The sequence below is a fragment of the Thermobia domestica genome, chromosome 13 (genome assembly GCF_964235325.1).
Source record: "Thermobia domestica chromosome 13, izTheDome1.hap1.1, whole genome shotgun sequence".
Taxonomy (NCBI): Eukaryota; Metazoa; Arthropoda; class Insecta; order Zygentoma; family Lepismatidae; genus Thermobia; species Thermobia domestica.
In genome coordinates this window covers 157,797,336-157,820,227 of record NC_137466.1, presented here as the reverse complement: position 1 = coordinate 157,820,227, position 22,892 = coordinate 157,797,336, and the positions used below count along the sequence as shown (strand labels likewise).

Here is a 22,892-nt window from a genome sequence, read left to right as displayed (position 1 = left end):
GTGCCATTTTCCTTTCATATGTGACGAAACTTTTATCATATGACGAAAATTACAGATTGAAGTTTCAGGGAGGATGTTTAATTTCTTGCTTTGTATAGGATTTTTTTTATTAGGTAAGTGTTCTGAAATTTAATAATAAAATACGTTATATTTGTTTTTATATTATTCATTATTCTAGTTGATTAGGGAAAATATGTTAGTTACAACTATTCTATCAGGCCTTTTTTTTTTTCATATTGTCAAACTAAAACACAGAGCAAGGCTATGTGATAATATGTAAAAAACACAATCATGTAACAGTTTCAACACAATAACTTCCTTGATGGCGTGGAAGTCTGATGAAGACACAGTTATTATGTTGAAACTGTTACGTGATTGTGTTTGTTACATATTATCACATAACTTTGCTCTGTGTGTTATTGTGTTTTAGTTTGATGTTATTTATGTATCGTCGTTGTCATGTTTTCTTGGCCTTGTTTTCCCATGAACATGGGAATGCCTATATGGCTAATAATGTTCTGGAAGACCGGGAAAAGTCAGGAAATTTTTTCCTTTAATTTTTGCAGCCACCTTGTATGTAATAAATTGATGAAGTAGTTTCGGCCTTGATTAAAGTAAAGTTACTAAACTAGATGAGTATACATTTTATGCGTATCTCTGTAATTACCAAGATGGATACTTGGAATCATACTAAACATGCATTTCTCCTCTATTTGTAGTAAAATTCAGTTTCCACAGATTATTTTAGAACAGATCTATTAATAATTATCCAACCGAATTACACTCGAAACGAAAAGCAGTTGGTTATTCAACTAACGAACTGTAAACTTTATTTGTACTCAAAATAATACCAAGAAAATATATCTCACGAGCAGTTTATTCACTAGTTTGATCGCACTTTCGACTCATTCGCCGTAAGACATAACAGCATCAGCTATCTGACATTATGGTGTAGAACAAAATATAGTTAACTCCAAACTTGCGAAAATACATTATATTTAAATATTATGTAAATTAACATGAACATACTTAATTTGCATATTACTAAAATTGGAGGATATATATTCTTTTATTTTTCAATAGTTTTAGTCACTGTATTATGACCTTCATCGGAGAAAACAGATAATGTTTTGTTTAGTTGGATTGAAGTTTAGCATTCCTTTGAACTCCGAGCCTATTTGAGACGTGGATCTATAAGTTGAATCCGAACCGTTGTTGTGTGTTCAAACTTCTATGTCTTCCCTCTGGAAATCAAACTTGGGACCTCATGCAACAAAGGCGCTCGCGATAGCCACTAGATCAACGGGGGAGGGCTAGAAAATATTTTGGTGGAAAAGTATCTGGGGAGGGGGGGGAGATTGCCACAACGTTATTCTTTACAGATTTCAGCCCCATGCAGAATGATTGTGATGCCTTAGAGAAAATGTACGACACCGTACGTTAAAACCGAACAGTTGTAGTGGAAATTATTTTGGAACATATTCTTTAAGTTGGTGGGAGAGTAATCCATACGAGATGAGGAGGGACTGAAAATAACGCTTAGTCTTGACTGATTTTAATTTCAAGCACTGAGGACTATGAAAAAGAGAGAAAGTGTTCATTATATTGTATCAGAACCGAATGAATTTTAGAAAATTCATCGTGGAAAGAAATCGGTGAGGAGGGGAAAGGATCACAGGGTAAATCTACTCAGTGACGTAACTAGGGGGAAAACGGGGCTTGTGCCCTGGGCGCCGGATTGGGAGCGCGCAAAATTGGGCAAATATTTGGGGGAGCGTTTTGGTTTGGTTGGCCAGGGGGCGCTAAGGCGAATTCTTGCCCCGGGCGCCAACTAGTGTATTTCCGTTGCTGAATCCACTACAATTTTTATTTACTGATTTTAACTCCTTGCAAAGGGAGATGACTGGGAAGCCCCAAGAAAAATGTACAACATATTATGCCAAAAATCGATCATTTTTTAACGAATATTATCATGGAACATATTTTTTAATTTAGGGAGGGGGTAAATTCAGACTTTCATTTTGGGCAGATTTTAACACCAAGTTAGAGAGATATTCAAAACACCATAAAGAAATATACATTAAGTTTTGTCATCGAAAATTTTTTACGTGATTTATAATGGAAAATTGTCTTGCATCTATATGTGTAAACTTGTAACATAGGTTTTTTTAAGCCCTTTTATCCCTCTTATACTTAATGGATTGCAATCCCAAACAGTAAGAATATTTGTGCAAATGGAAGGAAAGTACATACCAAGTTTCATTATACTCGGATGTGTTTTGCATGAGTTATTGTGAAACAGACAGACACACTGACAAATGTCAATCAAATCGAATAGTAGGAAACTTCGCTAACGCTCGCTTCAATTATTATTGTTATTAGTATTATTATTTCCATCAACATCAACGAGAAATAGTTGAAATTATTGAAGCGAGCGTTAAAAATTGTTGAAGCATGGTAAAAATTCTGGTTTAGTCATGCTTAACATATTGGTGTCTCTTAGTATCATTCGTTAGGCTTGAATATAATTTAGTCATACTTATTGTTTTCAGGGATATGAAGAAACAGTTTGGAGAGCGCTTATTTGAGATGAATTTTCTGCATAGTGCTGATCCAAAAGACCCAGACAACAATAAAAATTCATTCAACCTTGGGTTAATTAAAGCTATAATTACCGCTGGACTATATCCGAATGTAGCATATGTAACGTAAGTTAAATTCAATGTATTCTTAAAAAGTAAAGGTAACGTTATTGTAATTCATATCTGGCTTTATACACAGAATAGTACCTGTTACATTCCTTCAATGTAATTGCCTCCCATCTTTATCACCTGCAACACGCGAGGAAGGCGTCATACACCGTCAACACGTTAATCATTGTCAATTTGCAGTCCTGCCACACAGGTATCTGACGTGAGAAGAGTTGGCACTTCTTTTTAAATAACCTGTATACTTACGTTGTATTTCATTGTCTGCTTTTCAGTGGGAAGGGAAATGGGCGTACAACAAAGGTTAGCGTACATGCTTCGCAGGGGAGTCCTGGATTCAAATTCTGTCGCTGACTGCCTCCCATCAGCCGAATCTCGGGGTAATATTCGTAGTTCTATATTCATAGTCTGAGAAAGAAATGTCTTATTTGTTTTGTTTAAGGCTCCTCGTTTATATTCTGTAATTAATAAAAGCTGGGCTTTACCAACAACCATTATAAAAGGAATTTTAAATATACCTATGGCCATAATTTCACGTTTGTGTAGCTTCAGATGTGTTGCCCTTGGTGCAAATGCTCGGGCTCCATCTTAATGTTGTTTCCATTGGTTTAAATCAGTCATTTCCAACTCACCATTGTATGGCGTAGGAGCGCGGTTTCACAGTCTTAAGAAAAACAGAGAGGAATACAATGAGGAAAGGAGAGGAGGGGATGACGTAGAAGAGCAAGTGTTGGCACTGAAAGTGCAGTCATTTATCCCGAGTAGTGTGACTCCAAAACCATCTACTACACTGTGACTGTTCTTGCTTGCTTGTCACCACTGTCTTATCAACATCGGATCTTTGCCATATCCATCCCCTCAAACTGAACAGGTGAGAAGCAAACTATGACGTAACAAACCATTCGGTTGGAATTGACTGGTTTAGATCATGTAAACTTGTAGATGGTAAGCTATAACCGTGCTGAAAACAAGGTGTATTTTTTGCCTGTTTATCCTGAAAATGAGAGCTGGAATTTACTTTAAAAATACGTTTCCTTAAGCAATTTTTGGAAAGTTTTTTGTGCAGCAATTCATTAACTTTTTTTTTACTGTAGAATATTATATTATTTATGTTCCTTTTTATTAATTGAAATTCAAGTAACTTTGTTATTCTAATTTATTCTTTTCAATTTACAGTGTTAGAGAGAAAAGGAATGGAATGAAGAGGATATCATTTTCGACGCCGCAAGATGGAAAAGTTCAGTTGCATCCGAAATCTGTAAATGAGACAGAAAGAGACTTCCCTAGTCCTTTCCTTATATACCACATGAAATTGAAGACAAATGGAATTTTTATTCATGACTCAACCATGATCTCAAGTTTTCCTCTTATATTTTTTGGAAAGGGCATTGAATCTTCTGTTACCAATGACGTAGAAGTTATCACAATAGACGAACACATAAAATTAAGATGTGATCACAAGACTGTTAATTTGATTAAGGTTAGCTTTTAATTATAAATTATTATTATATTTTAAGTTTGTGTGTTAATGTGCTCGATCATTTTTAACTGTTAAGTTAATTTACCGTGATAATAGTGATTTAGAAAACTCGGAAACTTTATACTAAACATAAATCCAATCAATGATTTTCCATATATCAGCGATATCCGATGAGCCATAGATGTAATAAGATACCTGTACTCGTCCATTGGTATGACTAACCAAGCTACTAGCAGTGTCCAATGCCCAAATATGGATGGGGATGTTTCTAGAAACTGGGTGTCCTATTCTGTAGCACGTTCCACAAATGCTCAATGAGATTGGGATCCGGTTAATTTGGGGGGCATGAAAAATGTTAGTTCACATGTTGGTGCGATGCTCTCACAAGTAAAGGGTCCAATGGATGAATCGAGTTGCGGGATGAGACATAGTGCACCTGATAGAGAATGTGAAAATATGTGTATGTGCAAAGTTATATCTGGATGGCGGACGGCTGAGCGCCATAAGAAACGGAGGGAGAGTGAGTCAAAGTTGGTGGAGAAGGGTTATGCTACGTTATAGAAATACATCAAATAAACTGTTGAATCATAAAAATAGTGATACATAGACAATGCAAAGAGTGGTAGTTTCACATATTGGCAAAGGAAGAATGGGCAGAATTGATCTTAAATCTTCGCCGCTGTAACGGATGAACGATACACATATAATCTTCAAATAGCCCCCACTACCCACAGTCCTGCGAGAACGGACGTCACCCCACTTCCCCCTTTAGAATATAAGAATTTTAAAAGGAGAGAGAAAGGAGAATTCCACTCCTCCACGGCTGAGAATAATGACGACGTGAAGAGTGAGGTTCAATACTGGAAAAGGCTTATACTGTATGCAAAATATCACTATTAAGATAATCAGGAATTTGTCTACAACTACTTGAAAATGGAAAAAGTTTTCTAACAAAATGGAAAATTTTATTATAACAAATCCGAAACGTGTTATATAAATAGTAATATAGAAAACATTCAACAATTTTAACAAGTAATAATATCATTAATAGAAATCGCCGTTAGCAAGTAACATTTTTCCCAAAAGGATTTTTTTTTTTTCCAAGTAACAAAATTTCTGAAGTAAATACTATAACCAATCGTAAATCCAAAATATAGAATTTAGAAACCTATATAACAATATCATTAAAATGTATGGAACTCGAAGTTACTGCAAAGTGGCTTTCTTTGGAATGAAAATGTGGGAGGAAAAGATTCCTTAAATATGGGTCAAAATACATGAGTTACGAGCATCAGCTCATCTGTAACTCTATAGATTCCTCTTTTTTTTTTTCTTTCCTTTTCAAAGCGGACCAAAGACATAAATCATTCATTTGAAGTCTCCACTAGCCTTAATATTTTCCGTAATTTCAATATATTAAACTTCCTGACTGGCGACTTTTCTTTAGTTTTATCAAGGAAAAACAAGAATCAACATGTTTTAACTCAAGGCTTAATTCTGCCTACACAAAACCAGTAACATGAACTATTCAATTAACTATTTTACTTTCTTACTTTTCCTTTCGCAATGTTTTAGAAATAAGTGCTTCCAAAATATATTGAATAATAATAATGCTTCTAAATAATAACTATAGTCAGGAATTGTTATAGATTTCAAAAGAAATTAACTAAACTATACGATTATACGGAAAGAATATTAATTTTAACGACCCATTTTCATTCAGAGGACCTATCACTCTTACCTCATTTTATACACTGCAAAGCGCTTCGGTCTTAAAGCCAGAACCTCGGCTGCAACGTGACGTCATCCCGATCGACGACTCGCGCAAATCCAACCGAAGGTTAAGCAGTGCTTCCAACTCCAAGAGAAAGAACCAACTTAACAGTAAACTGGAGTTTCATCTCACAAAAATTTTCCTTTACAACGTTTCATTTTATTATGAAACTTGGGTGGGTTACATAATATCCGAGGGTCGGTCAAAAAAAAATTCCTAACCATAACAAATCCCAAGTTGAATAATAAAATAATTTCAATACATTACCAAATCTTCCATAAATATTCAAATGCTAACGCCTTCTTTACAAACTTCTACAGTAAATTTTCCAATTCCTTACATAACATACACAAAGGATGATGATGAGGTATTTACAAAATGAAAAGGGTTGACCTCTCACTTTCTCGGACGAGGCATTCCTGCAGGAATAAAAAAAAATATACAAAACACAAAATTTGTTCGAACAAACATCCTAAAATATATAAATAAGTACAATATTAATAATTTACTTAACCTCAATTCTCATATCAAATCTTTTTTTTCTGTGTTACCTTATGGGTTAGGTTGATTAACTTGTCTTGGTGGAAAATATTTCTTACAAAAACGAACATGGCGTTTTATATGAACATATGGTCTTTCAATATTTTCTAGCCAAACTGTATTTGGTGTAGGTTTAGAAATAAGGCGATATGGGCCTTCCCACTGAGGGGCGATTTTTGGATTGAAATGTTTCTCTGCTGAAATTTTCATGAACCTTTTAACCAATACTAAATCATCAATATTTAAATTAACAGGACTATGTTTTTGACTATATACCTTCGCACTATGTTTCCAAGCGCGTTCAATGTTATTATTTATATTGACTAATTTTTGCTCTTTATTCTGGTCGTCGTCTAAAAGATCTAAATCCATCAACCATTTAACATCTAATGGATGGTAAAATTTCCGTCCCATATAAAGTTCACATGGACTGGTCCCAGTAGTTTCATTCATACTTATGTTAATAGTAAAAGCAATTTTAGATAGTAATTGGGCCCAATTCTGTTGAGACTTATCAACATAAATACGAATTAAATTTTTAACCGATCTCACCGTGCGTTCGGCTCTGTTCGATTGTGGGTTATATGGGGAGAATTTTACACTCTGTATACCATAGCTATACAAGAATTTCAAGAAGTAATCACTCACGAAATAAGAAGCGCCATCACTTAGGACTTTACCAGGAAAGCCGTATCGAAGAAATAATTCCTGTAACTTATTACAGATGATTTTTGAGGTTAGTCGTCTTAAAGGTTCTAAAAAGACAAAACGACTATAGGCGTCAGTGACAATTAAAATATATTCAAATCCAGAACTACTAGGCAATTTCCCTGCAATATCAATAAACCAGGTATAATTTGGGTGCATTACCTTTTTTGTAAAATATTGACCCATAGGTTTTCGATTAGAATCTTTACAGGTTTGGCACAAATGACAAGATTGTATAAAATTCTTAATGTCAGAATATAAAGTAGGCCAGGTATACTTTTCAGCGACCTTAGCAATGGTTTTTCGATATCCCATATGCCCACCATGAATTATTGGACAATGAGAATACTCAATAATCGACTGAATTAAAGAATTAGGTATTACAATTCTAAATCCATTATTCCCTTTACCTTTTGTCTTTTTAAACAAGATCTTATTTCTTAATACATACAGAGGAACTTCTTCCTTTTGCTCTAACCTATTGATAATCTCTCTTAATTCAGGATCCTTCCTCTGGTGATCTGTAAGAGGCACATTAAACACAGGATTTTGCCAAAAATTAATGAAAGACAAATTTACTGTTTTATTATGATCTTTTACGACTTCCATTGTATTTTCATCTTTTGTATAGAATTCTAGATGGTTTCCAACCCTTGAAAGGAAATCGGCTATATTATTTATTTTTGATCTTACATGGACTATACGAAATTTAAACCTCGAGATTTTCTCTAACATGGTTCCATATCTCCTTTGTCTTTTATGGTTATTAAGTAACCAAGTTAAACTCTTACTATCAGTATATACTACAAAGGGATTTGCCAAATAATACTCGAATTTTTCCAAAGATAAAGAAAGAGCCTTAAGTTCTAACTCGTATATATTTTTACTCCAGTCAGATTGTGGAATTGCCCGACTAAACATAGATACAGGTCTAAGATTCCCTTCCGAATCATATTGGCTGAGAACCCCAGAAAAATGACGCAAAGAGCTATCACAATGTATTACGAAGTTGGAATTCATATCTGGGACTTTTAAAATAACCTGACTACAAAAGGCATCCTTTAATTTTTGTAGGGCTTCATCATGAACTTTAGTCCATTTAAAAGGCTTTTTTACAGATCTTAATTCTTGAAGGGGAGCAATTAACTCTGAATACCCATAAATAAATTTAGAATAGAACGAGAAAAATGAACATATTCTGTTCACTCCTTTTCTATTCTTTGGTTTTGGTATCTCCTGGATAGCTTTAATTCTCTCAGGGTCTATTGACATGTTGCCATTTTCAAAACGAAACCCTAAATATTTAATACTAGTTTGAAATAGACAGGACTTCTTTTCTGAAATAGTAATTCCCCAATTTCTTAGTCGAGATAATACCTCCTCTAATAGAGCTTTATGACTCTCAATATCTTTGCTAAATAAAATTATGTCATCAAAATATATCTCTAAATTCTTACCAATTAACCCTTCAAAGACTTTTGACATCAAATTACTTAAAACAAAAGGTGATAATACTAATCCCATTGGTACCGATTTATATCGATAGATTTTGTTTTTTGTCACAAAAGCAGTAATATTTCTACTCTCTTCAGACAGAGGAATTTGATGAAAACAAGATTTACAATCAAGTTTTGAAAAGATATTGTTGTCCGAAATACTAGATATTACATTCTCCATGTTAGGAGAAGGATAGCTGTTTACCATCACCTTTTTGTTCACCTCTCCGTATGAAATTACAAGCCGCCTGCTTCCGTCTGAATTTGTTACTAGAAAGCAGGGTGACGTGTAGGGAGAATAATCTACTTCCTCTATAATATCGTCTTTTAAAAGCTGTGCAATAAAAGAATCTAATTCCTTTTGCTTATGCGTTGGAAGCTGATAAGGTTGCAATCGAATGGGAGTTTTATCGGCAAGTTCAATTTTGTAAGTGAAATTTTTTACTCTACCAATTTTGTTTCCAATAACATCAGAATATGAAGTTAACAAGTTATTAACATATTCCTGTAAATTAGAATCACATAGTAATAATTGATCAGGAACCGTATAATTACCTTGAGATTCCTCCGGTTTAGTCTCCGGTGGATGCAATATGGACTGATCAAAAACGAATTCCACTCCTGGGTCAAACGTGGTATTAACTCCGCTGTCTCTGGTTACTGATGTCGATGGAGTCAAACTCTGATTGAAATTACCAAAAGATCTAGGCTGAGGTGTAGCTTTCGGACAACCAAGGTCGCATAGCGGCTGCTTTCCACTCACCCCATTCCTAGAAGTATATGCAGAAGCGAGAGAAGTCTGGGCACACAAAAGTTCATCAGCTCGGATCATAGGAACCACTAACTTCCGAGCTTTTATATTATATAAATTACCAGCAATGTCTATCACGGAATTGTATTTTGTATGAAAGTCATTTCCAAGCAGAAGATCAAACTCATTAGAGTCCACGATGAAGAAAATTTCACTAAATTGGTGTCTTCCAATTTTAAAATATAGTCTTACTCTCATATCCACTGTTACTTGTACATTTCCTAAGCCAATCGTCTGAACGTTCACCTTTTCTGTTCTTATTTTACATTTTTTTCTAAGTTCATCATAAAGATGTCGAGCCAAATAAGAGTTCGTACTCCCAGTATCAATTAAGCATTTAAAACGCATGCCCGTAATGTAAACAGGAATCGCTAATAAATTTTCCAATTTACTACCATTTTGTTTTAAGTCTAAGTTATTTTGAGTTAAGTACTGAGATTCTAAATTATGATTATGAGAAAATTCCGCCTTATCAAAATTTTTATAGTTAGATGGTAAAGAATACATAGCTGGAGAAACTAAAGTTTTATGTAAATTTATTGGTTCACGAGATTGCAACACTACTTGCTGTTTTGTGTTTTTCGCTCCGATAAAGGAAGATGATTTACGGGGTGGTACCAAGTCCCGTACGCTACTACCTTGATTACGTAATCGATAATAATCTTTCCTATATCTATGCAAAGCGTCATAGTGTTCTGCAGCTAAATACAATTGATTTAAATCGATAGGCATACCTCTTTCAGTTAGAAATTGATGGGCAGAAGGCGTTACCATATTAGTGATTAAACTACAAATGGTGGCTTCATCAAAGGACATATCAAGTACGTGAATAATCGATAATTTATTATCTACGAACTCATATAATGAATGATCCTCCCGCATGGGAACGTAGAAAAATAGTCGCATGAATTGTGTTCTACCAATAGTGGAAATAAATCGCACCACTAAATGTCTACAAACTGTTTGCCAAGGGGAAGCGTCCCCAATAAACGATTGTATAACTTCTTGCATTTCTCCTTTTGTACGAGAAAGACAAGCTACTAACACAAGATCTAAAGGCAAACCCTTACCTCTGACAATACTATCAAGTTTTAATAAAAACTGAAATGTAGACTCAGTATTGGTACCATCTATTATAGGTAGACTATTAATATCATGCAACAAAGATTTATAGATTCCTTCCGAAGCAAATTTCTCAAAATTTAAATTTAATGAAGCTGCCATATTAAATGGTCGATCTCTATATTTATTTTGAAAGCTCTGACTCCCTCCTGCTCTTAAATTAGGCGAGGAATTCGCAAACTGTGTACTGTGTCCCACATTACTTTGTGGATCCACGTTAAAATTTTGATTCTGAAATGGTCTACTTTGACCACCTAGTAAAGGTTCGTGAGGATTCACTTGAATATGGGCTGAAGGCCTTAAATGATCAAACATAGGATTACTAAATTCATAAGAATATCCAAGAAATTCATCCCCACTAGAACTTGAAGAATCCGAAAATCTATACTTTACATGCGTCTCCTTTGACTGTGCCATCCTTACAAGCACACCACAAAATATTAAGCACAAAGAAACCAAAAGAATAATTACTACTATTTTTACAACCTTATCAATAATTATCTGCTTATTACACAATGACCTACTAAACCATAAATTTTGTATCCGACCCCGGCAACACTGTATTAAGTATTTTACATTAACATTCATATACAACATTTATATTACTCAACAAGAAAGGCATAGTATAATGAAAATATGTTATTTAATTTAGAGGTTAATTTGACCAAAGAAATACACATAAATTTTAGAATATAAAGGGGAACACTTTTGCTGGACCTCCCCGAACCGGACCTCGAAGCCAGCATAAATTTGCCTTTCCAGGGCAGTGTATAAAATTTATTTTTATTTAAAAATTATATATGTAACGGATGAACGATACACATATAATCTTCAAATAGCCCCCACTACCCACAGTCCTGCGAGAACGGACGTCACCCCACTTCCCCCTTTAGAATATAAGAATTTTAAAAGGAGAGAGAAAGGAGAATTCCACTCCCCCACGGCTGAGAATAATGACGACGTGAAGAGTGAGGTTCAATACTGGAAAAGGCTTATACTGTATGCAAAATATCACTATTAAGATAATCAGGAATTTGTCTACAACTACTTGAAAATGGAAAAAGTTTTCTAACAAAATGGAAAATTTTATTATAACAAATCCGAAACGTGTTATATAAATAGTAATATAGAAAACATTCAACAATTTTAACAAGTAATAATATCATTAATAGAAATCGCCGTTAGCAAGTAACATTTTTCCCAAAAGGATTTTTTTTTTCCAAGTAACAAAATTTCTGAAGTAAATACTATAACCAATCGTAAATCCAAAATATAGAATTTAGAAACCTATATAACAATATCATTAAAATGTATGGAACTCGAAGTTACTGCAAAGTGGCTTTCTTTGGAATGAAAATGTGGGAGGAAAAGATTCCTTAAATATGGGTCAAAATACATGAGTTACGAGCATCAGCTCATCTGTAACTCTATAGATTCCTCTTTTTTTTTTTCTTTCCTTTTCAAAGCGGACCAAAGACATAAATCATTCATTTGAAGTCTCCACTAGCCTTAATATTTTCCGTAATTTCAATATATTAAACTTCCTGACTGGCGACTTTTCTTTAGTTTTATCAAGGAAAAACAAGAATCAACATGTTTTAACTCAAGGCTTAATTCTGCCTACACAAAACCAGTAACATGAACTATTCAATTAACTATTTTACTTTCTTACTTTTCCTTTCGCAATGTTTTAGAAATAAGTGCTTCCAAAATATATTGAATAATAATAATGCTTCTAAATAATAACTATAGTCAGGAATTGTTATAGATTTCAAAAGAAATTAACTAAACTATACGATTATACGGAAAGAATATTAATTTTAACGACCCATTTTCATTCAGAGGACCTATCACTCTTACCTCATTTTATACACTGCAAAGCGCTTCGGTCTTAAAGCCAGAACCTCGGCTGCAACGTGACGTCATCCCGATCGACGACTCGCGCAAATCCAACCGAAGGTTAAGCAGTGCTTCCAACTCCAAGAGAAAGAACCAACTTAACAGTAAACTGGAGTTTCATCTCACAAAAATTTTCCTTTACAACGTTTCATTTTTTTATGAAACTTGGGTGGGTTACACCGCCATCTTGAAATCCGCCGTTTTGAAATCTGTGCTATTTTGTGAAATGGAAAGGTAGTCATGTAATATATCAATTAGGGCCAGCATGTTCTCAAGAAGTCAATTATGAACTTTAGTGATCGTTATCTGTACTTATTTTGAAGATTTAGGACCATCTTTATAGTTATTTATGAAAATCTAGGAGACTGATACTCGTATGTTGAAAGTTTGGATTATCACGAGAACACATATAAGTTAAACATATCTACAAGCCAAGTGAAACTAACAGTGAAATTTGATATCCAAGTTGTATATTATCACATTATTATTTATGGCATTACTTCCAATTTGCTTCATATAGTGCCGAAGAAAACTTTTTTTTTTTTTTTTAATGAAAACAATGTGGAGTTTATATAGGTACCTTTTGTTAAATGACATACTTACTACTATAGATCATAACACAATAAAATCTGATAGATTGTAATGCAATTATTACGTACTGTACGTTAACCACAAACTACTATTTTTCACCACTTGCTATATTTTTCACTCGCCTTTCTTTGTCCACCTTCGTCAGCAATAGCAACTTGGGACGAGGGTAGCATGTAATATCTTGATAAAAAGTGAACTAGTGCATTGAAGTTGTACCGGAAAAAAAGTTATCAGGTGAGGTAGTTTTCTCGAGTATCTGTCATGTCGCATTGTTTGATCGGTTTGTTTGTAATATGAAACCTTCGATTATTGTGATAATGTTGGTTCACTAGTTCGGAACTTGCAATGATGATCCATCGTCGGAGGAATACAGTGTGTTTGAAAGAAATAAAAAGTTGGAAGAAAATGAAAGTGTAGTAAATGAGATACAAACATTGGTGATCGATGACGACTTGGAACCGGATGAAGGTGGTGATGTTGATAAACCGATAATGGTTTAGAAGAGCAAGATGTTGTTTCTAAATTAAAATCATCCATTGAAGCTGTAGAATGTAGTTGTTCGCCACAAAGCAGAAGCCTCTCATATATGGCTTCCCCGCCAAGAAAAAGTCCAGTGCATTATACCCAAGGGCAACTACGAAAAGCGTACAACTATTGAAACGAAACAGAAGAAATATCCGGGAAGCGGAAAAAGTCCTTGTCTGTGTGCAACATGTATAAATTTTCGCAAGAAAATTTGAATCCTCTGCACACGAGCAAAAGATAAAGAGACTATCTGCAACGAAGATAAATAATAAGATGCCACATATCTTTGAGAAACAGTGGCACTATCATTCATAACCTGGCTTGGCGTGCGGGAGTACTTGAATCAACAGTCCCCTGGGAGGTGGAACGGGCGTCGGGGACTGGTGGGGTGGCCTCCACGCTCTTCGGATCTCGACTTCTAACTGTGGGGCCACATTCAGTCCATAGTGCATTCCGTCAAGATCCGAAACTTACTACATCTCGTGCAGCAGATTAAGGGTGCATGATCTTCTGTGTGTCCAAAGACATTACTGAGTGTGCACGAGGAGTGGAAGGGGCGTGTGACACACACCATTGTTGCAAAGGGTGGTCATTTCGAGCATGTATTGTGATGGAATCCAAAGGGATAAAACAGGCCATAATTCATCAACAGTTAGTGATATGACAAAACGGACAGCAGCATTGCATTCCTGATCAAAACACAGTCTTAACACGTGTGCCGCATGACTACCTTTCCATTTCAAAAAATATCACCGATTTTAAAATGGTGGGTTTCAAGATGGCGGCGGAGGTTCGTGATTACTCTGTCCATTCTTTTTTCGCCAATGTAAAACTACCATCGTTTGTATTGTCTATATTTCACTTTTTTATTATTCAACAGTTTATTTGATGTATTTCTATAGCTCTTCTCCCACCAACTTTTACCCCAGCCTTCTCCGTCTCTTAGGGCGCTCAGCCGCTATAACTTCGCACACACACACATTTTCACATCCTCTATCAGGTGCACTATGTCTCATCCCGCAACTCGATGCATCCATTTGGATCCTTTACTTGTCAGTGTGTCAGGAGATCGCGATAACGTACACCACCTGTTTTCCAGCAACCACCAGCAACTAGTTTTTGTCATGTAAACATGTCTCGCCCCCCATACAGCCACTGCCATCTGCCTGCATTATTGACACCATGAACGAGAGCTGCACCACATAATGGGGTTTTCGCTAAATATCCACACGCTCATCCACGGAGTGGAGTAAAATTCTATGTACCAACCTGCAAAAATTCCAGTCTTTTGATATCCAATTCGCACGTTCTTTTAACTAGGGAAGTCGTGGCCCTGTGATGCACGGATGATGTTAAGATATGTCTGCTGGAGTAGCCCATACGTACGAGTGCACGGCATGTGGTCATAAAAGATACCTTTTCGAGTTGACCACGGTTGTATTGAACAGTCATATATTCCACCATGCTGCCCGTGAGCGCATACTATTCGCTGAATACGATCCGGAGCCGTCAGTCAACCTTGAGCCGCCGTTTTCTTCAGTTTACCTCGACTGTTACCTGTTCACTACGGAGGTCTTGTTGCGTTATCATGAAACTCATTTGGCCTACAATGTCGAATCTGTTATTTGGAGGGATGGTCATAGTTCAGAAATTATAAGATCATTTTCATTATCAACAGCACTAGCAACCTTGTATTAGAATAAAATGTTTCTATGATACATTCAACAAAATTTAAATTGTAATACTATTCGTATACTTCCATAAGTCACAAGTTGATCTTTACTTTCTAATTTTCATTCATGAGAAATTTGGTCTTTTTGGCACAATGTACAACCATATTAAGTAAGAAACTAAACAATCACCTTTCTTTCAAAATTCCTTAACTCACAACCGTAATTAGCATGTTTCGATGGAATTAAGATAATTAATAAAATTAATGATGTCGTATGTGCATTATTGTATAGTACGTTCGGTACACTAAAAAATGCTGCACTTTTTGATTGGAATATGTCTCTTGCTGTGGTCATAATTTATGTCAAAATGTAACATTTCAGCCGAAGATCCACTTCGAAATCCGTGTAGAACACCAAAATGGCGACCATTTAAGATAGCCTCCATGTGCCATTTTTAAATAACTATTCCTTCAACACTATTCATTCGAATTTAATGATAGTACCACATTCCCTTAACAATTAAACAGTCTTTCAACTGCATATAACACATGTCCGTATGACGTATGAGCAAAAGGAAATTTGAGGGAAATCGGGAAATTTTCTAAGAAAAAGTACCTTTTTTAAGTTTGGGGACTCCAGAGCGATCCCAGGTAAGAGTACGCAATCGCTTTGTATCCTAAAAAATACATTTATTTGTTAGTAATAGTTTTGCCCAATATGATTTTGATATCTTAAATATAGTGACGTGGGAAAAATAAATAAAATCACTGCTGCTTATAAAAATGAGTATTTCTTTACACCTACAGAATTCCATGGGGGAAAAAATAGATATTAAGAAGATTTTTTTTTTAAAGTTATCAATAAAATTTATGAGTCAAGTGAAAAAATTCTGGTTTTGAAAAATGTGCAGAACCCATAAGGTACAGAGTTAAATGTATAAGGACAGAAAAATTCCCTGTTAACAAGTGATTTTTTTTTTTTTTTTTTTTTTTTTTTTTTTTTTTTTTTTTTTACGACGTCTCTAAATAAGATATCGGAATGGTGTTTGCACAAAGGATTAACAATGTTCTAGCGTATTTTTGTGGTACGTTAAGGTTACGTACTTTCACCTGAAAAAAAAGAAAAAAAAAAGCCGCTCTAAGAACATCTAAATCGAACAATTAGTAGATAAGATACAAAAGAATTTAGTGAACTTTTTAAATGTCCTGAATAACCCCAGATTTACCTCTCAATAAATTTGGGGGCATAGACTTACCCTTTTTCGTACCTCATGCGTTCATGGACAATATTTCACTTGAAACATTCCACCATTCTAAAGAGAATAACGTACTAACCACAAAATTTAGATGGTTAGAACTCTGTCCAGAAATTTTCTTTCGTAATTTTCCCTACTAGAATTATATTTTACTTGCAAACATGATTGAGAAATATTTCTTCACGATGTCATTAAATAAGATATCGGAATGGTATTTGCAGGAAGCATTAACAATACTCCAGCGTATTTTTTGTGGTATGTTAGGGTTGCGTACTTACACCTGGGACCGCTGTAAAAGGAGGAGGTCTAAAAAGGGGGGGGGGTTCTTTTTGGGAAATTTCGCACTTTTCCCAAAACTTTCCCTTTCCCGTACTTTATCGGGACATAAACAATATTGCATTTCAAAGATTGCATCATTCTGAAGAGAATGGCATACGAATCATAAAATATGGATGGATTGTAGTCGCTCAAGAAAGTTTAGATAAGTAACTTTTTTTTTTAAAAAAAAATCTTAATATCTCCTTTTTCCCCCACGGGATTCTGTAGATGTAAAGAAATACTCAATTTTATAAGCAGCAGTGATTTTATTTATTTTTTCCCACGTCACTATATTTAAGATATCAAAACCATATTGGGCAAAACTATTACTAATAAATAAATGTATTTTTTAGGATACAAAGCGATTGCGTACTCTTACCTGGGATCGCTCTGGTGTCCCCAAACTTAAAAAAGGTACTTTTCCTTAGAAAATTTCCCGATTTCCCTCAAATTTCCTTTTGCTCATACGTCATACGGACATGTGCTATTATGCAGTTGAAAGACTGTTTAATTGTTAAGGGAATGTGGTACTATCATTAAATTCGAATGAATAGTGTTGAAGGAATAGTTATTTAAAAATGGCACATGGAGGCTATCTTAAATGGTCACCATTTTGGTGTTCTACACGGATTTCGAAGTGGATCTTCGGCTGAAATGTTACATGACACATTATATAATACATATAGTGTTCCCTATTGATATATATATACTATATTTTCTAATTTCAAATAGGATTTGGGAGATATTTTTCCCACGTCACTATATTTAAGATTTCAAAATCACATTTGGCAAAAACATTACCAATAAATGTATTTTTCAGGGTACAAAGTGATTGCGTACTCTTACCTGGGGTAACTATGAACTATTTCACAGTATTGAAAATTCACTATTATTGTGCAAACAATATAAACCAGCAGGTGAAAATTTGATTTATTTTGAATTTTAACATATATGAGTTGATAAGTAAAAACCTTTTCGTATAGTTCCTAACATGCTAGTACAAAATTCTCGTGGAAATATAAAAGTTTAAAGTAGGTGAAGTTTGCTTATTAACCATAAACTATTTATACAAACAAATTACTAATTTCTAGTATAGCTGACATCTGCTTAGAATTTCTGGGAATTGACATTTAAATCTTGGAATTAATATAAGTTTTTTTGCACTTCACGCATAGTTATCCTTCGTACACATTATATAATACATATAGTGTGAGAGCAAGAATTTTTCAGGGGTGACAACGTGTCAAGCGACAAGTCGTGACAGGTAGCCCGTGGTGATCTGTGTCATGCAGTCTGTATCGATCATTGTTACTATTTCATGATTCCCTCTATTGGGCTAGTGAACAGATAAGTAGACTGCTAGTGATTTCTGAAATGAAAAATAGCCCCCTAACGAAGAAAAGTTGACCACCTCTGATTTTATAACTTTCAGTTTAGGAATATGATTAAGTGTAGAGAATGAGTATAGTGAAATGTAGAAAAGGAGGGAACAACCTATTGTTTTCTTCTTCTTTTTTAATATTGTTTTTTCTGTAGTTGAGTACCAGCCTTAAGCAACATAGTGGCAACGCAACGGCATAGTAAGCCACATAACTGAGTTCGATCCCCGGCCTAGTCATACTTGAATAAGCCTATTTGAATTTCAATGTGCAGAGTTTTAAAGAAGAGAGTGAGTAGTTAAAGCTTTTGATATACCGTAAGATAAATTAACTTAATATCATTATTTTATCTTTTCAGGAATTGAGGCGTCATCTAGATCTCTTGTTAGAACTAAAGGTCTGTCATCCAGGAGTTATTGATTGGACACAGAACTCCAAAGAAGTGAAAGTTCTCAGGTTAGTATGTGAGATAATTTTGCTGAAAATTGTATATAACTGGTGGTCCACTGTTTTGTAAGAATATTAACTTATATTTTAAAATTTTACAAAATTCTTAAGTTTACACTTAATTTCATGGATGTATTCAAGTATGTGCGTTGATAAATTATATGGGAGGTTAATCTAAAACAACCACTAATATACTAAGAGCACACATAACGCAACACTCTCTGCAATATTTCAAAAGACTACTACTATCTTTTTCAAACCAGCTACAAATATCGAGGGTCTTGATTGTCTTCAAACTTGTTCACATTGTACTGGCTACTTGAATGTTTTAGTAAGAGACATATTTAAGTGAGTATAAAATCATGCAAGAACTGTTCATATACATGTAGACATTCAAATTTTCACTTAAGTTTGTTACATAGTTGCATTTTCAACTACTACTCAATATTCAATAAACATAACTTTTGATATTCATCCATGTTTACATTATTTGATTGATGCTTCAAACGCACTGATTTCGGGTATGTTGAGAGTTGTACTAATTCGCGGATATGTTGTACAATTACTGTGGTATAATTTACTACAATATACTACAGTAATTGTATAACAGATCCCCAAATTAGTATAGAGCGGTCCCGGGTTCGATTCCCAATGGGGACCCTCAGTCGAAAAAGTGTAAAAGCTTTTTCAGGCAAACCATCCTGAATGAGGTTTTCCTGGATTTTCCACATTCCAAGCAAGCAAATGCCCGGATAGTGTGCTCGACGAGGGACGTCATCCCTCATACGTAACGGGCTAAATAGTCATGGATGTTAAAAGCCCAGAAATCGAAATCTTAAATCCCCGAATTAGTATAACTTTGAGAACAAACGCAGTCAGTGAGTTTGAAACGTCAGTCAAAATAAACACGGGTGGAATATCAATCTTACTTATGAAGTATAAACGTCTCCGTGAAAATTATGTGGAATATAGTACTCAGTGTTGTCTGTTGAAGCTTAGTGTCCCTTTTCAGCACTCAGGCTGCATAAGACATAGATTTACAGTTTAAGGTAGGATCTGAATCACCATAATGCTTTTAAATTTTAATACTTTTCCATCGGAAATCGGACCTGGGATGTTGTGCACCAAAGTCGCGTGGCTTAGCTACTAGATCAACGGGGAAGGCTCCTACCACTCAATGAATTGCTAAATACTGTATGTGTTGAATTCATAAGTATAAGTATAAATGTTAACAGATTTTTATGACTATGTTAAATTATCAGGTTAGTGGTTGTTTCAATTCGTGAATATATACCCTCTGGCTTTCATTTCTAATATTTAGCACCCAAATATATATATATATAACGGGTATTCTACAAATGGCACCCATGGACAACAAAGTACTATTATTCAGGTCAAAATAAAGCGACAATGATATATAATGATATATCCTCCGGGACCTCCTTCAACCGTTATGGGGAATCAAAATTTCACTAAGTGGGAATGTCGCAGATTAACTTGGAACCGTTAGCATTGCTCCTCGAATCCATCAAGCAGTTACACCGATTATTACACTAATAAGTGGTGCTAGCATCAATGCCTATTGATTTTAACTGCCATCTGAAAAGAATCGAGATAATTATTTGATGGATCGGTAGATCTTTTCTGAGGTTCTTTATCTTCGTCGTTGCCACTCGCGTCAACAGACGGGGCTCGAAAGGCATACAATCACATATATTTTTCTCTTTATCTTGGCTTGAAGAATAATCCTCTGTAGTCCGTGGGCGCCATTCTTAGAACACCCAATACATATTTAGATATATATATACAGTATATAGTATAAGCAATGACATCTGAATAACATTTAGTTGTATTTAAAATGGCGATCTTGGTAACAATTTTACGTTCAACATACATGTATCAGTTTTTACGAAAGTTTAAAAATAGACTATGTAGGATTGATAATTGAATCACTTCACGTTAACTGATCGGTAATTTTATTTCAACGCTTTTACTTAAAATTTGTATTTCCTGTGCCTCTTGCGGAGATTGAAACTCCTAAATTTTATAAACAGAAAAATTATAAAAAAAATTTAAAGATGTAAACACTAAAATGTTTGGATTGTTAATAATATCAAAGGGATACAATAGTAAAGCAATCTGTGGAAAGAAAACAGTAAATGAAAGAAAAATAAATAATACTTGTGTTTTTCTTTCAGGGCTATAAATGAACTCATATCCCTACAAGATATGGAGATGATGCCAGATATGTACAGTTATAGTCAAGAAGATAGTGAGGATGAGTATTAAGCACACAGAATAATAGTACTGAACAAAAATTCCTGTACAGTGAGAGTAGAGTTTTTGTAATAATAATAATAATAAAAAGTATATTATTTATTTCTGTACATAAAGATACTAGAGAAATTGTTTTGTTATATATATGAATTTAAAAAATACACAAAATCATCTTTGAAGTTGTCAGTGCATTATTATTGTACTTATAGTTCCACCTCTTTAGTTTTGTGTTGGTGTATCAGTAACGTAGTCCCGACCAAAGTTAGGAAGTGACAGACACAACTTATCAAAAATTACTTTAAAAGTATAAACTGTACTTTTTGCTTGCCTGCTTTCTTCTAAAAGGTTCGAGCTCCCTGAGATCCCCAGGCTATCCCATTGACCTGCGACTCATGGTTTTGAACTATGTTGTAACATTGCAGATGCCCTTTTAAAACAAAAATAAGTTAATTTCTGTAATATTTTGATCTTTGACTTGTATTTTAGTTGATTTCAATTCTTCTATTTTACGTACGTTTCAAATAACTGTTAATACAGTTCGTCATAGAAGTTGATAAAATTAATTTTTATTATTTCTTTTAATGATGAAATTCGACGATAAAACAATTGAAGGCTCGCTGTAGAAAACAATGTAAGTGCCAAATACAAAAGTTACTGTAACAGTAGAGACAAAAGGTAGTAAATTGTGCCCAAGCGTCAAAAAATTTGAAAATACTATTGCTTAGAACTGCATGGCTAGCATATAACCAAGTATAAAAATCCAGCTATTACATAAACGTATTCAAAAAATAAAATAAGAGTTCAAGGTGGCTTTTACATTGTTTTCTACAACGAGTCTTCAATTATAGTTTTAGAAATGTAAGCATAACTGACTTGAAATTAATAATAATAATAATAATAATAATAATGACAGATGAAAAAGCGTAGTAAAACAACCAACCTCATATTGAGTACTTTCGAATTAAAGAAAGAGAAACTTGAATCATTCGGTTTTTTATTATTATTATTATTATTATTATTATTAATAATAATAATAATAATAATAATAGTAGTAGTAGTAGTAGTAGTAGTAGTAGTAGTAGTAGTAGTAGTAGTAGTAGTAGTAGTAGTAGTAGTAGTAGTAGTAGTAGTAGTAGTAGTAGTAGTAGTAGTAGTAGTAGTAGTAGTAGTAGTAGTAGTAGTAGTAGTAGTAGTAGTAGTAGTAGTAGTAGTAGTAGTAGTAGTAGTAGTAGTAGTAGTAGTAGTAGTAGTAGTAGTAGTAGTAGTAGTAGTAGTAGTAGTAGTAGTAGTAGTAGTAGTAGTAGTAGTAGTAGTAGTAGTAGTAGTAGTAGTAGTAGTAGTAGTAGTAGAAGAAGAAGAAGAAGAAGAATGAGAAGAAGAATTGTCGAAAGCGCTGAAACATACATTCTCTTACATTTAATTAAGAGTTTATACCCCGACTTTCACACCTTTACGTTAAACGAATTGTCGGAGTGGACATTTTCTAAATAAAGAAAAAGCGATTTGAATATTATAGAATTATCTATCCCTTTTCCACCCTTAGGAGTAAAAAGTTTGGGAACACTTATTATTTTTAGTTAAGAGTTTATTTACCGAATTTCATACCTATAACTTAAACGTTCAGAACTTCCAGAATAAAGAAAATAAAGGGAAAATTGGATACGGATATGACCACCGTAGGAGCGGAAAGTTTTGAGATGCTGAAACTTATGTAATTACTTTGAACTGAGAGTCTTCTATGTAGCGACAGGCCTGTAGCCAACCCAAAAATGTAGGGGAGCCGATGGAAGTTAGGGAGGGCCCGATCCAAAAACATTATAGTATATTTGCAAGCCTACCGTGAAAATTTTAGAGGGGGCCAGTAAAAATTTAGGGGGACCCGGCCCCCT

The 22,892-nt window shown here is 34.4% G+C and overlaps 2 protein-coding genes across 6 annotated transcripts in view; one reads left to right on the top strand and one right to left on the bottom strand.

Annotated features, from left to right (window-relative positions):
- The window catches only part of LOC145668676 (ATP-dependent DNA/RNA helicase DHX36-like), a 111,095-nt gene extending 89,913 nt beyond the window's left edge, over nucleotides 1–21,182 (top strand). For all 5 annotated transcript variants that reach the window (XM_081736736.1, XM_081736737.1, XM_081736735.1 and 2 more), the window contains exons 16-19: nucleotides 2,553–2,708; nucleotides 3,885–4,188; nucleotides 18,638–18,735; nucleotides 20,925–21,182. In XM_081736736.1, coding sequence (XP_081592862.1) covers nucleotides 2,553–2,708; nucleotides 3,885–4,188; nucleotides 18,638–18,735; nucleotides 20,925–21,015 — 649 coding nt within the window. In that variant the 3' untranslated portion in view covers nucleotides 21,016–21,182. The remainder of the gene's footprint in view (nucleotides 1–2,552; nucleotides 2,709–3,884; nucleotides 4,189–18,637; nucleotides 18,736–20,924) is intronic.
- LOC145668674 (uncharacterized) lies at nucleotides 5,040–12,687 on the bottom strand. The gene is made up of 2 exons (XM_081736734.1): nucleotides 9,262–12,687; nucleotides 5,040–6,381 (listed from the first exon to the last, which is right to left on the bottom strand). The coding sequence occupies exons 1-2, from the start codon at nucleotides 11,234–11,236 to the stop codon at nucleotides 6,359–6,361; spliced, it is 1,998 nt and encodes a 665-aa protein (XP_081592860.1). The 5' UTR covers nucleotides 11,237–12,687; the 3' UTR covers nucleotides 5,040–6,358.
- Nucleotides 21,183–22,892: the final 1,710 nt, after the last annotated feature.